Genomic DNA, 18,333 nt, shown 5'->3' on the forward strand with positions numbered 1-18,333 from the left:
AGTACAGACACCTGCCTTCATTTACAGTACCATTTACAGTACAGGCACCTGCCTTCATTTACAGTACCATTTACAGTACAGACACCTGCCTTCATTTACAGTACAATTTACAGTCCAGTACAGACACCTGCCTTCATTTACAGTACCATTTACAGTACAGTCACCTGCCTTGATGATTTACAGTACAGACATCTGCCTTCATTTACAGTACCATTTACAGTACAGACAACTGCCTTCATTTACAGTACAATTTACAGTACAGTACAGACACCTGCCTTCATTTACAGTACCATTTACAGTACAGGCACCTGCCTTCATTTACAGTACCATTTACAGTACAGACACCTGCCTTCATTTACAGTACAATTTACAGTCCAGTACAGAGACCTGTCTTCATTTACAGTACCATTTACAGTACAGTCACCTGCCTTGATGATTTACAGTCCAGTACAGACACCTGCCTTCATTTACAGTACAATTTACAGTACAGTACAGACACCTGTCTACATTTACAATATAATTTACAGTACAGTCACCTGCCTTGATGATTTACCGTAAAGTACAGACACCCTCCTTCATTTACAATATAATTTACAGTACAGACACCTGCCTCCATTTACAGTACCATTTACAGTACAGACACCTGCCTTCATTTACAGTACAATTTTACAGACACCCTCCTTCATTTGCAGTACCATTTTTACAGACACCCTCCTTCATTTACAATATAATTTACAGTACAGACACCTGCCTCCATTTACAGTACCATTTACAGTACAGACACCTGCCTTCATTTACAATATAATTACCAGTACAGACACCTGCCTTCATTTACAGTACCATTTACAGTACAGACACCTGCCTTCATTTACAGTACAGACACCTGCCTTCATTTACAGTACAATTTACAGTCCAGTACAGACACCTGCCTTCATTTACAGTACCATTTACAGTACAGACACCTGCCTTCATTTACAGTACCATTTACAGTACAGACACCAGCCTTCATTTACAGTACAATTTACAATACAGACACCCTCCTTCATTTGCAGTACCATTTTCAATACAGACACCTGCCTTCATTTACAATATAATTTACAGTACAGACACCTGCCTTCATTTACAATATAATTTACAGTACAGACACCCACCTTCATTTGCAGTACCATTTACAATACAGACACCTGCCTTCATTTACAATATAATTTACAGTACAGACACCTGCCTTCATTTATAGTACCATTTACAGTACAGACACCTGCCTTCATTTACAGTACAACTTACAGTCCAGTACAGACACCTGCCTTCATTTACAGTACCATTTACAGTACAGACACCCGCCTTCATTTGCAGTACCATTTACAGTACAGACACCTGCCTTCATTTACAATATAATTTACAGTACAGACACCTGCCTTCATCTACAGTACAATTTACAGTCCAGTACAGACACCTGCCTTCATTTACAGTACCATTTACAGTACAGTCACCTGCCTTGCTGATTTACAGTACAGACACCTGCCTTAATTTACAGTACCATTGACAGTACAGACACCTGCCTGCATTTACAGTACAAATTACAGTACAGTACAGACACCTGCCTTCATTTACAATATAATTTACAGTACAGACACCTGCCTTCATCTACAGTACAATTTACAGTCCAGTACAGACACCTGCCTTCATTTACAGTACCATTTACAGTACAGTCACCTGCCTTGATGATTTACAGTACAGACACATGCCTTCATTTACAGTACCATTTACAGTACAGACACCTGCCTTCATTTACAGTACAATTTACAGTACAGTACAGACACCTGCCTTCATTTACAGTACAATTTACAGTACAGGCACCTGCCTTCATTTACAGTACAATTTACAGTACAGACACCTGCCTTCATTTACAGTACCATTTACAGTACAGACACCTGCCTTTATGAATTACAGTACAGACACCTGCCTTCATTTACAATATAATTTACAGTACAGTCATCTGCCTTGATGATTTACAGTACAGTACAGACACCTGCCTTCATTTACAGTACAAATTACAGTACAGTACAGGCACCTGCCTTCATTTACAGTACAATTTACAGTACAGACACCTGCCTTCATTTACAGTACCATTTACAGTACAGTCACCTGCCTTGATGATTTACAGTACAGACACCTGCCTTCATTTACAGTACCATTTACAGTACAGACACCTGCCTTTATGAATTACAGTACAGACACCTGCCTTCATTTACAATATAATTTACAGTACAGTCATCTGCCTTGATGATTTACAGTACAGTACAGACACCTGCCTTCATTTACAGTACAACTTACAGTACAGTACAGACACCTGCCTTCATTTACAGTACCATTTACAGTACAGTCACCTGCCTTGCTGATTTACAGTACAGACACCTGCCTTCATTTACAGTACCATTTACAGTACGGACACCTGCCTTCATTTACAGTACAATTTACAGTACAGTACAAACACCTGCCTTCATTTACAGTACCATTTACAGTACAGGCACCTGCCTTCATTTACAGTACCATTTACAGTACAGACACCTGCCTTCATTTACAGTACAATTTACAGTCCAGTACAGAGACCTGTCTTCATTTACAGTACCATTTACAGTACAGTCACCTGCCTTGATGATTTACAGTCCAGTACAGACACCTGCCTTCATTTACAGTACAATTTACAGTACAGTACAGACACCTGTCTACATTTACAATATAATTTACAGTACAGACACCTGCCTTCATTTACAATATAATTACCAGTACAGACACCTGCCTTCATTTACAGTACCATTTACAGTACAGACACCTGCCTTCATTTACAGTACAGACACCTGCCTTCATTTACAGTACAATTTACAGTCCAGTACAGACACCCGCCTTCATTTACAGTACCATTTACAGTACAGACACCTGCCTTCATTTACAGTACAATTTACAATACAGATACCCTCCTTCATTTGCAGTACCATTTACAATACAGACACCTGCCTTCATTTACAATATAATTTACAGTACAGACACCTGCCTTCATTTACAATATAATTTACATTACAGACACCTACCTTTATGAATTACAGTAGAGTACAGACACCTGCCTTCATTTACAATATAATTTACAGTACAGACACCTGCCTTCATTTACAATATAATTTACAGTACAGACACCCACCTTCATTTATAGTACCATTTACAGTACAGACACCTGCCTTCATTTACAGTACAACTTACAGTCTAGTACAGACACCTGCCTTCATTTACAGTACCATTTACAGTACAGACACCCGCCTTCATTTGCAGTACCATTTACAGTACAGACACCTGCCTTAATTTACAGTACCATTTACAGTACAGTACAGACACCTGTCTACATTTACAATATAATTTACAGTACAGTCACCTGCCTTGATGATTTACAGTACAGTACAGACACCCTCCTTCATTTACAATATAATTTACAGTACAGACACCTGCCTTTATTTACAATATAATTACCAGTACAGACACCTGCCTTCATTTACAGTACCATTTACAGTACAGACACCTGCCTTCATTTACAGTACAGACACCTGCCTTAATTTACAGTACAATTTACAGTCCAGTACAGACACCTGCCTTCATTTACAGTACCATTTACAGTACAGACACCTGCCTTCATTTACAGTACAATTTACAATACAGACACCCTCCTTCATTTGCAGTACCATTTACAATACAGACACCTGCCTTCATTTACAATATAATTTACAGTACAGACACCTGCCTTCATTTACAATATAATTTACAGTACAGACACCTACCTTTATGAATTACAGTACAGTACAGACACCTGCCTTCATTTACAGTACAGACACCTGCCTTCATTTACAGTACAATTTACAATACAAACACCTGCCTTCATTTACAGTACAATTTACAATACAGACACCCTCCTTCATTTGCAGTACCATTTACAATACAGACACCTGCCTTCATTTACAATATAATTTACAGTACAGACACCTGCCTTCATTTACAATATAATTTACAGTACAGACACCCACCTTCATTTGCAGTACCATTTACAATACAGACACCTGCCTTCATTTACAATATAATTTACAGTACAGACACCTGCCTTCATTTATAGTACCATTTACAGTACAGACACCTGCCTTCATTTACAGTACAACTTACAGTCCAGTACAGACACCTGCCTTCATTTACAGTACCATTTACAGTACAGACACCCGCCTTCATTTGCAGTACCATTTACAGTACAGACACCTGCCTTAATTTACAGTACCATTTACAGTACAGACACCTGCCTGCATTTACAGTACAAATTACAGTACAGTACAGACACCTGCCTTCATTTACAATATAATTTACAGTACAGACACCTGCCTTCATCTACAGTACAATTTACAGTCCAGTACAGTCACCTGCCTTCATTTACAGTACCATTTACAGTACAGTCACCTGCCTTGATGATTTACAGTACAGACACATGCCTGCATTTACAGTACCATTTACAGTACAGACACCTGCCTCCATTTACAGTACAATTTACAGTACAGTACAGACACCTGCCTTCATTTACAGTACAATTTACAGTACAGACACCTGCCTTCATTTACAGTACCATTTACAGTACAGTCACCTGCCTTGATGATTTACAGTACAGACACCTGCCTTCATTTACAGTACCATTTACAGTACAGACACCTGCCTTCATTTACAGTACAATTTACAGTACAGTACAGACACCTGCCTTCATTTACAATATAATTTACAGTACAGACACCTGCCTTCATTTACAGTACCATTTACAGTACAGGGACCTGCCTTCATTTACAATATAATTACCAGTACAGACACCTGCCTTCATTTACAGTACCATTTACAATACAGACACCGCCTTCATCTACAGTACCATTTACAATACAGACACCACCTTCATTAACAGTACCATTTACAGTACAGTTTACAGTCCAGTACAGACACCTGCCTTCATTTACAGTACCATTTACAGTACAGACAACTGCCTTCATTTACAGTACCATTTACAATACAGACACCGCCTTCATCTACAGTACCATTTACAGTACAGATACCTGCCTTCATTTGCAGTACCATTTACAATACAGACACCCGCCTTCATTTACAGTACCATTTACAGTCCAGTACAGACACCTGCCTTCATTTACAGTATCATTTACAGTACAGGACAGACACCTGCCTTCATTTACAGTGCCATGCCGCGCCCTGCCATGCCCTTCCCTCCCCCGCCCTGCCCCGCCCCGCCCTGCCCCGCCCTGCCCTGCCACACCCCATCCCGCCCTGCCCCGTTTTTTTCCCTCATCCAGCTACACGTCATAATGACAAAGCAAAATCAGTTTTTTAGAAATGTTTTCTAATGTATAAAAAAATAAAACACTGAAATATTACATTTACATAAGTATTAACACCCTTTAGTCAGTACAAGGTCGAAGCACCTTTGGCAACAATTACAACCTCGAGTCTTCTTGGGTATGACGGTACAAGCTTAGTACACTTGTATTTGGGGAGTTTCTCCAATTCTTCTCTGCAGATCCTCTCAAGCTCTGTCAGGTTGGATGGGGAGTGTTGTTGCATAGCTATGTTCAGGTCTCTCCAGAGATGTTCGATCGGGTTCAGTCTGGGCTCTGGCTCGGCCATTCAAGGACATTCAGAGACTTGTCCAGAGGCCCCTCCTGCATTGTCTTGGCTGTGTGCTTAGGGTCACTGTCCTGTTGGAAGGTGAACCTTCGCCCCAGTCTGTCCTGAGCACTCTGTAGCAGGATTTGATCAAGGATCTCTCTGTACCTTGCTTCGTTCATCTTTCCCTCGATCCTGACTAGTCTCCCAATCCCTGACGCTGAAAAACATTGCCACACCATGCTCCACCGTAGGGATAGTGCCAGGTTTCCTCCAGACATGATGCTTGTCATTCAGGCCAAAGATTTTCAATCTTGGTTTCATCAGACTAGAGAATCTTGCTTCTCATGGTCTGAGAGTCTGTTAGGTTCCTTTTGTCAAACTCCAAGCGGGCTGTCATGTGCTTTTTACTGAGGAGTGGCTTCCGTCTGGCCACTCTACCATAATGGCCTGATTGGTGGAGTCCGGCAGAGATGGTTGTCTTTCTGGAAGGTTCTCCCATCTCCACAGAGGAACTCTGAAGCTCTGTCAGAGTGACCATCGGGTTCTTTGGGTCCTTCTCCCCCATTTTCTCAGTTTCGCCTGGCGGCCAGCTCTAGGAAGAGTCTTGGTGGTTCCAAAATCCTTCCATTTAATAATGATGGAGGCCACTGTGTACTTGGTGACCTTCAATGTTGCAGACCTTTCGGTTACCCTTCCCTAGATCTGTGCCTCGACACATTCCTGTCTTGGAGCTCTATGGCTCAATTCCTTCAACCTCATTGCTTGATTTTTTTCTCTGACATGCACAGTCAACTAGAGAGGTGTGTGCCTTTGCAAATCATGTCCAATCAATTGAATTTACCAAATGTAGATTCCAAACAAGGATGATCAATGGAAACAGGATGCACCTGAGCTCCATTTCGAGTCGCATAGAAAAGGGTCTGAATACTTATGTAAATAAGGTATTTTATTTTTAATTTTTAATACATTTGCAAAAATGCCATTATGGGGTATTGTGTGCAGATTTATGAGAAAATGTATTTATTTTTTATTATAACATTTTTTTTTTTAATTACCCCCTTTTTCTTCCCAATTCCGTGGTATCCAATTGGTAGTTACAGTCTTGTTTCATCGCTGCAACTCCCGTACGGACTCGGGAAATGCAAAGGTCGAGAGCCGGGAGTCCCCCGAAACACAACCCAACCAAGCCACACTGTTTCTTGACACCACGCCCACCTAACCCGGAAGCCAGTCACACCAATGTGTCGGAAGAAACACCGTACGGCGACCGATTCTGGACTCGAACCCAGAACCTCTAGTGGCACAGCTAGACATTCTGTCGCAGAATTTTGCTGCTAACCTTGTGCGACAGCAAGCCTTTTCCTTTTGGACAGAAATTGCAAGAATATGGAGAGTTATGAAGTTGTGAAAAACTGAAAACTGTAACGTAACAGAGTGTAGAAAAACAACAAATGGTAAAAAGTTAACATTTGAAACAGTGGCTAGGTAAACTAAACCAAAGCATGGCTTGCTGTCATAACTTGTCCATAGACTGCTGACAGAGTGAGCAAACCAAAATGTAATTTTGTAACTTGGATGAACTTTAACATTGAGTGTGGGGGGATAAAATAAAAATCCCCTAATAGCAGGAACAGCACCATTTAGTGGTCAGAACCTGGTAATATCAGAGTGTAGGATGGGACATAAACATAACAACTTCAATTACTAATTTCACCAAATTCAGATTTATTTACATAGGATGAAGAAATAATACTCCAAGCCGCAGTTCCATACTACTTGTCAGACACAGAGAACTGATACTGTACACTCATTGGTAGGATTAGCGTGTGGTGTGGGGGTCCGTGGGAGGCTTTTGATAATTCTTTGGAATCCTAATGTCTAATTCATTGTTAGATTTTTTTGGTGTCCAGATCAGATGTTATGTACTATATTGATTGAATATTATTATTGAATATTATTGAATTTGGGTGTAATCAATTAGCTTTATTTCTCAGAGATCGATTATTTTTTCAATAAAATAATTCTGCAGGAATGATAATCTTATCTGTTTCGAAGTACAGAAACAATGTCAGAACAATCTGAGAGGGTGGGTGTCCTGGCTTGAGGAAATAACATGGACCCGAGAGTGAAGGAGAGAGCACAAGCAAGCAAGAGAGAGAGAAAGCTAGGGAAGGAGAAAAAGAACGAGAAAGAAAGGGTACGGATGGAAGAAGCAAAGGAGAGTTGGACAGCAAAAGGAGAACAAGAAAGGGAGATGGAGGGAGAAAGTGAGACAGAAAGGAGAGAGAGAAAAAGGACAGAGGAGACAGGAAACATGGAACAGAGAGAGACAGAGGACAGAAGAGACAGGAAACATGGAACAGAGACAGACATAGAGGACAGAAGAGACAGGAAACATGGAAACAGAGACAGACAGAGGACAGAAGAGACAGGAAACATGGAACAGAGACAGACATAGAGGACAGAAGAGACAGGAAACATGGAACAGAGACAGACATAGAGGACAGAAGAGACAGGAAACATGGAACAGAGACAGACATAGAGGACAGAAGAGACAGGAAACATGGAAACAGAGACAGACAGAGGACAGAAGAGACAGGAAACATGGAACAGAGACAGACATAGAGGACAGAAGAGACAGGAAACATGGAACAGAGACAGACATAGAGGACAGAAGAGACAGGAAACATGGAACAGAGACAGACATAGAGGACAGAAGAGACAGGAAACATGGAACAGAGACAGACATAGAGGACAGAAGAGACAGGAAACATGGAACAGAGACAGACAGAGGACAGAAGAGACAGGAAACATGGAACAGAGACAGACATAGAGGACAGAAGAGACAGGAAACATGGAAACAGAGACAGACAGAGGACAGAAGAGACAGGAAACATGGAACAGAGACAGACATAGAGGACAGAAGAGACAGGAAACATGGAACAGAGACAGACATAGAGGACAGAAGAGACAGGAAACATGGAACAGAGACAGACATAGAGGACAGAAGAGACAGGAAACATGGAAACAGAGACAGACAGAGGACAGAAGAGACAGGAAACATGGAACAGAGACAGACATAGAGGACAGAAGAGACAGGAAACATGGAACAGAGACAGACATAGAGGACAGAAGAGACAGGAAACATGGAACAGAGACAGACATAGAGGACAGAAGAGACAGGAAACATGGAAACAGAGACAGACAGAGGACAGAAGAGACAGGAAACATGGAACAGAGACAGACATAGAGGACAGAAGAGACAGGAAACATGGAACAGAGACAGACATAGAGGACAGAAGAGACAGGAAACATGGAACAGAGACAGACAGAGGACAGAAGAGACAGGAAACATGGAACAGAGACAGACATAGAGGACAGAAGAGACAGGAAACATGGAACAGAGACAGACATAGAGGACAGAAGAGACAGGAAACATGGAACAGAGACAGACAGAGGAGAGGGGAAAACAGAAAGAGAAAGGGAGGAAAGCACAGAGAGAGAGAGAGAGAGAGAGAGAGAGAGAGAGAGAGAGAGAGAGAGAGAGAGAGAGAGAGGTAGACAGAGAGATGTATGTGTCAGCCAGGTAGACAGATAGAGAGATGTATCTGTCAGCCAGGTAGACAGATAGAGAGATGTATCTGTCAGCCAGGTAGACAGATAGAGAGATGTATCTGTCAGCCAGGTAGACAGATAGAGAGATGTATCTGTCAGCCAGGTAGACAGATAGAGAGATGTATCTGTCAGCCAGGTAGACAGATAGAGATGTATTTGTGAGCCTGGTAGACAGATAGAGATGTATTTGTCAGCCAGGTAGACAGATAGAGATGTATTTGTCAGCCAGGTAGACAGATAGAGATGTATGTGTTAGCCAGGTAGACAGATAGAGAGATGTATGTGTTAGCCAGGTAGACAGATAGAGAGATGTATCTGTCGTCCAGGTAGACAGATAGAGAGATGTATGTGTCGGCCAGGTTGAGGTATAAAGATGTACACTGCATGGCCAAAAGTATGTGGATACCTGCTCGTTGAATATCTCATTCCAAAACCATGGGCTTTATTATGGAGTTGGTCCCCCCCTTTGCTGCTATAACAGCCTCCACTCTTCTGGGAAGGCTTTCCACTAGATGGTGGAACATTGCTGCTGGGACTTGCTTCCATTCAGCCACAAGAGCATTAGTGAATGGTGAACTTGTGCGAATGGCTGCTCTTGTGCTGACGTAACTTCCAGAGGCAGTTTGGACCTCGGTAGTGAATGTTGCAGCCGAGGACAGACCATTTTTACATGGTCCCGTTCTGTGACCTTGTGTGGCCTACCACTTTGCGGCCTGAGCCATTTCTGGCCCTGGATGTTCCCACTTCACAATAACAGCACTTACAGTTGACCGGGGCAGCTCTAGCAGGGCAGCAATTTGACAAACTGACTTGTTGGAAAGGTGGCTTTCTATGACAGTGACACATTGAAAGGCACTGAGTTCTTAAGTACTGGCTATTCTACTGCCGATGTTTGTCTATGGAGATTGCATGGCTGTGTGCTTGATTATATACACCTATCAGCAACGGGTGTGGCTGAAATACCTGAATCCACTCATTTGAAGGGGTGTGCATATACTTTTGGCCATGTCATGTATTTGTCAGCCAGGTAGACAGACAGATGTATTTCTTACCTGGCGTCAGCCTCACTGTAGTACTCTCTGGCTACGATGTCCTCAAACAACTCCCCTCCAGTCACCCTGCAAACCAATCAGAGATGAGCTCATTAGCCAATCAGAGAGCTCAGTCGGGTGGGCACCTCTCGCTCCGGCTCGCTTCACCAGGACCCCCGTCAACCCTCCTCTCTCACTCTCTCTCTCTGTATCTCTCTCATCCCCCCGTCCCAGCCGTTACCATGGAAACTAAAGCTAGTATGGCTAACGGGCTGAACCTCGGGTAAAGGGAGAACAGTGGTGTGTATTGAATGAGAGGATAGAGGGTAGAAAGAGGTTTAAAGAGGTGGAGGAGATGAATAACTTACAAGTCAAACAGGAGGTAGTGGAATCCTTCCTCTGATATACTGTCATGTAGACGGACTGAAAGAGAGAGAAAGAGCCAGAGAGAGCGAGAGAGAGAGAGAGAGCGAGCGAGAACGAGAGCGAGAGAGTGAGAGTGAGAGAGAAGCCATGGGAGGTCAAATCAAATCTCTACACATTCACATTTAGTAATTTACTGTAGCAGACATTCTTTTTCAGTGTCAATCGGTGCATTCAACTAAAGTAGCTAAAACAACCACATATCATGATCAATGCAAGGAAAAACATTTTAAAAAATAGACGCTCTGATTTCAAACACATCATGGCATTTAAATTAAAGTGAACAAGTGTATAAGGGAAGTAGTTTGGGGGTGGGGTGCTGCAGAAAATATATATCGTCCTCTAACACAGGACTAGTAAAGACCCAGTACTTCTGTGATTTTTGAAAAACTAAATATATTTGAGAACTTGAGTCCAGCATTTGTAACTTGAGTCTGATAATTATCTGTACAAAACACTTAATCTGATAATACTTGTGTTATATAAAAATACTTGCTTGATGTATTTTTCTTTAAATACTTTGCAAATGCAACTTATTTCTATGTGAAAACTGAAACGATCTATTCCATCCTTTTCCATGTTAGTAAACACTCTTATCCAGAGCAACTTACAGTAGTGAGTGTATACATTTACATACTTTTCCCACATGGGAATCGAACCCACAACCCTGGCATGCTCTACCAACTGAGCCACATCATCACATCACATAACCACAAACCACTTGATGTCTCAATGTACTCCGTTAATGTCTTGTATTGTTTTATCTCCATGGTGATAGAAAGTCTACAGGTACTAACCTAGATGACCAGCCTATGTACAACACAGTAATATACAGTTACATTAAGTGGTTTGTAAGGATGGTAAATTAATACTGCACAAAAAGTAGTTCTTTTCCATTTTATTTTATCAAGAAAAATATTTGATTTGATGTGGATGTGTTGTGTCTTTGCCCATAACTTCGCACCTTTTGATGTAAATGTTTAAAAACAGGGTTTTGTTCTTTTCTGGATTCCATTAGAATGACATCACAGAGAAAGGGACAGGGTTCTGTTCTTTCTGGATTCCATTAGAATGACATCACAGAGAAAGGGACAGGGTTCTGTTCTTTCTGGATTCCATTAGAATGACATCACAGAGAAAGGGCCAGGGTTCTGTTCTTTCTGGATTCCATTAGAATGACATCACAGAGAAAGGGACAGGGTTTTGTTCTTTCTGGATTCCATTAGAATGACACCACAGAGAAAGGGACAGGGTTCTGTTCTATCTGGATTCCATTAGAATGACATCACAGAGAAAGGGACAGGGTTTTGTTCTTTCTAGATTCCATTAGAATGACATCACAGAGAAAGGGACAGGGTTTTGTTCTATCTGGATTCCAATAGAATGACATCACAGAGAAAGGGACAGGGTTCTGTAGAATGACATCTATCTGGTTTTGTTCCATTAGAATGACATCACAGAGAAAGGGACAGGGTTTTTGTTCTATCTGGATTCCATTAGAATGACATCACAGAGAAAGGGACAGGGTTTGTTCTATCTGGATTCCATTAGAATGACATCACAGAGAAAGGGATAGGGTTTTGTTCTTTCTAGATTCCATTAGAATGACATCACAGAGAAAGGGACAGGGTTTGTTATTTCTAGATTCCATTAGAATGACATCACAGAGAAAGGGACAGGGTTTTGTTCTTTCTGGATTCCATTAGAATGACATCACAGAGAAAGGGACAGGGTTTGTTATTTCTGGATTCCATTAGAATGACATCACAGAGAAAGGGACAGGGTTTTGTTCTTTCTGGATTCCATTAGAATGACATCACAGAGGGAAATCTGGATTCCATTAGAATGACATCACAGAGAAAGGGACAGGGTTCTGTTCTATCTGGATTCCATGAGAATGACATCACAGAGAAAGGGACAGGGTTCTGTTCTATCTGGATTCCATGAGAATGACATCACAGAGAAAGGGACAGGGTTCTGTTCTATCTGGATTCCATTAGAATGACATCACAGAGAAAGGGACAGGGTTCTGTTCTTTCTGGATTCCATTAGAATGACATCACAGAGAAAGGGACAGGGTTTCTGTTCTTTCTGGATTCCATTAGAATGACATCACAGAGAAAGGGACAGGGTTCTGTTCTATCTGGATTCCATTAGAATGACATCACAGAGAAAGGGACAGGGTTTTGTTCTTTCTAGATTCCATTAGAATGACATCACAGAGAAAGGGACAGGGTTTTGTTCTATCTGGATTCCATTAGAATGACATCACAGAGAAAGGGACAGGGTTCTGTTCTATCTGGATTCCATGAGAATGACATCACAGAGAAAGGGACAGGGTTCTGTTCTATCTGGATTCCATTAGAATGACATCACAGAGAAAGGGACAGGGTTCTGTTCTTTCTGGATTCCATTAGAATGACATCACAGAGAAAAGGCCAGGGTTCTGTTCTTTCTGGATTCCATTAGAATGACATCACAGAGAAAGGGACAGGGTTTTGTTCTTTCTGGATTCCATTAGAATGACACCACAGAGAAAGGGACAGGGTTCTGTTCTATCTGGATTCCATTAGAATGACATCACAGAGAAAGGGACAGGGTTTTGTTCTTTCTAGATTCCATTAGAATGACATCACAGAGAAAGGGACAGGGTTTTGTTCTATCTGGATTCCATTAGAATGACATCACAGAGAAAGGGACAGGGTTCTGTTCTATCTGGATTCCATTAGAATGACATCACAGAGAAACGGATAGGGATTTGTTATTTCTAGATTCCGTTAGAATGACATCACAGAGAAAGGGACAGGGTTCTGTTCTATCTGGATTCCATTAGAATGACATCACAGAGAAAGGGACAGGGTTTTGTTCTATCTGGATTCCATTAGAATGACATCACAGAGAAAGGGATAGGGATTTGTTATTTCTAGATTCCGTTAGAATGACATCACAGAGAAAGGGACAGGGTTCTGTTCTATCTGGATTCCATTAGAATGACATCACAGAGAAAGGGACAGGGTTTTGTTCTATCTGGATTCCATTAGAATGACATCACAGAGAAAGGGACAGGGATTTGTTATTTCTAGATTCCATTAGAATGACATCACAGAGAAAGGGACAGGGTTTTGTTATTTCTAGATTCAATTAGAATGACATCACAGAGAAAAGGACAGGGTTTTGTTCTTTCTGGATTCCATTAGAATGATATCACAGAGAAAGGGACAGGGTTTTGTTATTTCTAGATTCAATTAGAATGACATCACAGAGAAAGGGACAGGGTTCTGTTCTATCTGGATTCCATTAGAATGACATCACAGAGAAAGGGACAGGGATTTGTTATTTCTAGATTCCATTAGAATGACATCACAGAGAAAGGGACAGGGTTCTGTTCTATCTGGATTCCATTAAAATGACATCACAGTGAAAGGGACAGGGTTTTGTTCTTTCTAGATTCCATTAGAATGACATCACAGAGAAAGGGACAGGGTTTTGTTATTTCTAGATTCCATTAGAATGACATCACAGTGAAAGGGACAGGGTTTTGTTCTATCTGGATTCCATTAGAATGACATCACAGAGAAAGGGACAGGGTTTTGTTATTTCTAGATTCCATTAGAATGACATCACAGTGAAAGGGACAGGGTTTTGTTCTATCTGGATTCCATTAGAATGACATCACAGAGAAAGGGACAGGGATTTGTTATTTCTAGATTCCATTAGAATGACATCACAGTGAAAGGGACAGGGTTTTCTTCTATCTGGATTCCATTAGAATGACATCACAGTGAAAGGGACAGGGTTTTGTTATTTCTAGATTCCATTAGAATGACATCACAGAGAAAGGAACAGGGTTTTGTTATTTCTAGATTCCATTAGAATGACATCACAGAGAAAGGGACAGGGTTTTGTTATTTCTAGATTCCATTAGAATGACATCACAGAGAAAGGGACAGGGTTTTGTTATTTCTAGATTCCATTAAAATGACATCACAGTGAAAGGGACAGGGTTTTGTTATTTCTAGATTCCATTAGAATGACATCACAGAGAAAGGGACAGGGTTTTGTTATTTCTAGATTCCATTAGAATGACATCACAGAGAAAGGGACAGGGTTTTGTTATTTCTAGATTCCATTAAAATGACATCACAGTGAAAGGGACAGGGTTTTGTTATTTCTAGATTCCATTAGAATGACATCACAGTGAAAGGGACAGGGTTTTGTTCTATCTGGATTCCATTAGAATGACATCACAGAGAAAGGGACAGGGATTTGTTATTTCTAGATTCCATTAGAATGACATCACAGTGAAAGGGACAGGGTTTTGTTCTATCTGGATTCCATTAGAATGACATCACAGTGAAAGGGACAGGGTTTTGTTATTTCTAGATTCCATTAGAATGACATCACAGAGAAAGGGACAGGGAAACAACTCTTACAATTCCAACTATGGAATTTTGCAAGATACTGTTCTTAATTGTACAACTATCTTTATTGACAAAGCAGAGATGGTGAAAAAAGAATGTGGGTCGCGCTACAGATGTGGGTTCACTAACACCAGTAAAGGTCAAAGTGCAGATTTAACAGGGGCTGTTGCTGCATCCTCAGCAAATCATATCCAAATCTCATTCATTGGGCACATACACATGGTTCGCAGATGTTATTGGTCACATTCACATGGTTAGCAGATGTTATTGGTCACATACACATGGTTAGCAGATGTTATTGGTCACATACACATGGTTAGCAGATGTTATTGGTCACATACACATGGTTAGCAGATGTTATTGGTCACATACACATGGTTAGCAGATGTTATTGGTCACATACACATGGTTAGCAGATGTTATTGGTCACATACACATGGTTAGCAGATGTTGATGCAAGTGTCGCGAAATGCTTGTGCTTCTAGTTCCGACAGTGCAGTAATATCTAACAAGTAATTTTATTTTATTTTATATTATTATTAAGTAATATAACCTAAGAATTCCACAACAACTACATTAAACACACAAGTTTAAAGGAATGAATATGAATATGTACATAAAAATATATGAATGAGTGATGCCCGAACGGCATAGGCAAGATGCAGTAGATGGTATAAAGTACAGTATATATGAGATGAGTAATGTAGGGTATGAAAACATTATATAATATAAAGTGGCATTGTTTAAAGTGGCTAGTGATACATTACATCAAGATGGCAAGATGCAGTAGATGGTTTGGAGTACAGCATACACATATGAGATGAGTAATGTAGGGTAAGTAACCATTATATAATATAAAGTGGCTAGTGATAAATTGAATACATACATTTTTCCATTATTAAAGTGGTTGGAGTTGAGTCGGTATGTTGTTAGCAGCCACTCAATGTTAGTGATGGCTGTTTAACAGTCTGAAGGCCTTCAGATAGAAGCTGTTTTTCAGTCTCTCGGTCTCTGCTTTGATGCACCTGTACTGACCTTGCCTTCTGGATGATAGCGGGGTGAACAAGCAGTGGCTCGGGTGGTTGTTGTCCTTGATAATATTTTTGGTCTTCCTGTGACATCGGGTGGTGTAGGTGTCCTGGAGGGCAGGTAGTTTGCCCCCGGTGATGCGTTGTGCAGACCTCACTACCCTCTGGAGAGCCTTATGGTTAATGGGCGGAGCAGCTGCCGTACTAGGCGGTGATACAGCCCCAAGGATGCCCTTGATTGTGCATCTGTAAAAGTTTGTGAGTGTTTTTGGTGACAAGCCAAATTTCTTCAGCCTCCTGAGTTTGAAGAGGAGCTGCTGCGCCTTCTTCACCACTCTGTCTGTGTGGGAGGACCATTTCAGTTTGTCCGTGATGTGTGCGCCGAGGAACTTGAAACTTTCCACCCTCTTCACTACTGTCCCGTCGATGTGGATAGGGGAGTGCTCCCTCTGCTGTTTCCTGAAGTCCACGATCATCTCCTTTGTTGTGTTGACGTTGAGTGTGAGGTTATTTTCCTGACACCACACTCCGAGGGCCCTCACCTCCTCCCTGTAGGCCGTCTCATCGTTGTTGGTAATCAAGCCTACCACTGTAGTGTCGTCTGCAAACTTGATGATTGAGTTGGAGGCGTGTATGACCACGCAGTCGTGGGTGAACAGGGAGTACAGGAGAGGGCTGAGAACACAGCCTTGTGGGGACCCAGTGTTGAGGATCAGCGGGGTGGAGATGTTGTTACCTACCCTCACCACCTGGGGGGCGGCCCGTCAGGAAGTCCAGTACCCAGGGTCTCAAGCTTAATGACGAGTTTGGAGGGTACTATGGTTAAATGCTGAGCTGTAATCGATGAACAGCATTCTTACATAGGTATTCCTCCTGTCCAGATGGGATAGGGCAGTGTGCAGTGTGATGGCGATTGCGTCGTCTGTGGACCTATTGGGGCGGTAAGCAAATTGGAGTGGGTCTAGGGTGTCAGGTAGGGTGGAGGTGATATGGTCCTTGACTAGTCTCTCAAAGCACTTCATGATGACGGAAGTGAGTGCTACAGGGTGGTAGTCATTTAGCTCAGTTACCTTAGCTTTTTTGGGAACAGGAACAATGGTGGCCCTCTTGAAGCATGTGGGGACAGCAGACTGGGATAAGGATTGATTGAATATGTCTGTAAGCACACCAGCCAGCTGATCTGCACATGCTCTGAGGACGCGGCCGGGGATGCCGTCTGGGCCTGCAGCCTTGCGAGGGTTAACACGTTTAAATGTTTTACTCATGTTGGCTGCAGTGACGGAGAGCCCGCAAGTTTTGGTATCGGGCTGTGTCAGTGGCACTGTATTGTCCTCAAAGCGGGCAAAGAAGTTGTTTAGTCTGTCTGGGAGCAAGGCATCGTGATCTGCGAAGGGGCAGGTTTTTCTTTTGTAGTCTGTGATTGACTGTAGACCCTGCCACATACCTCTCGTGTCTGAGCCGTTGAATTGCGACTTTGTCTCTGTACTGAAGCTTAGCTTGTTTGATTGCCTTCCAGAGGGAATAGCTACACTGTTTGTATTCGGTCATGTTTCCGGTCACCTTGCCCTGATTAAAAGCAGTGGTATGCATGTTCAGTTTTGTGTGAATGCTGCCATCAATCACGGTTTCTGGTTGGGGAATGTTTTAATAGATGTTGTGGGTACAACATCACCGATGCACTTGTTAATAAACTCGCTCACCGAATCAGCGTATTCGTCAATGTTGTTGTTCGCCCCAATGTGGAACATATCCCAGTCCATGTGATCGAAAGCACTCTTGAAGCGTTGAATCCGATTGGTCGGACCAACGTTGAACAGACCTGAGCACGGGTGCTTCCCGTTTTAGTTTCTGTCTATAGGCTGGGAGCAACAAAATGGAGTCGTGGTCAGCTTTTCCGAAGGGAGGGCGGTGGAGGGTCTTATATGCATCGCGGAAGTTAGAATAACAGTGGTCTAGGGTTTTGCCAGCCCTGGTAGCACAATCAATTTGCTGATCGAATTTGGGGAGCCTTGTTTTCAGATTAGCACCGCTACGTCCCGCGTCTATGAATAAGGCTCAGAGAAACAGAGGAAGAGGAGAGCTTCTTTGACACTGGATCTGACGGACGGACAAGAGCTGTATGTTCTGGTG

General features: G+C 42.0%; 1 protein-coding gene across 24 annotated transcripts in view; it reads right to left on the reverse strand.

The window, feature by feature from the left end:
- Positions 1 to 18,333, reverse strand: part of LOC118380890 (calcium/calmodulin-dependent protein kinase type II subunit beta-like) — a 181,478-nt gene that overhangs the window by 118,128 nt on the left and 45,017 nt on the right. For all 24 annotated transcript variants that reach the window (XM_052479248.1, XM_052479245.1, XM_052479249.1 and 21 more), the window contains exons 4-5: positions 10,700 to 10,754; positions 10,353 to 10,418 (exon numbers count right to left, since the gene is read on the reverse strand). In XM_052479248.1, coding sequence (XP_052335208.1) covers positions 10,353 to 10,418; positions 10,700 to 10,754 — 121 coding nt within the window. The remainder of the gene's footprint in view (positions 1 to 10,352; positions 10,419 to 10,699; positions 10,755 to 18,333) is intronic.

Source organism: Oncorhynchus keta, chromosome 25 (assembly GCF_023373465.1).
Source record: "Oncorhynchus keta strain PuntledgeMale-10-30-2019 chromosome 25, Oket_V2, whole genome shotgun sequence".
NCBI classification, from domain to species: domain Eukaryota; kingdom Metazoa; phylum Chordata; class Actinopteri; order Salmoniformes; family Salmonidae; genus Oncorhynchus; species Oncorhynchus keta.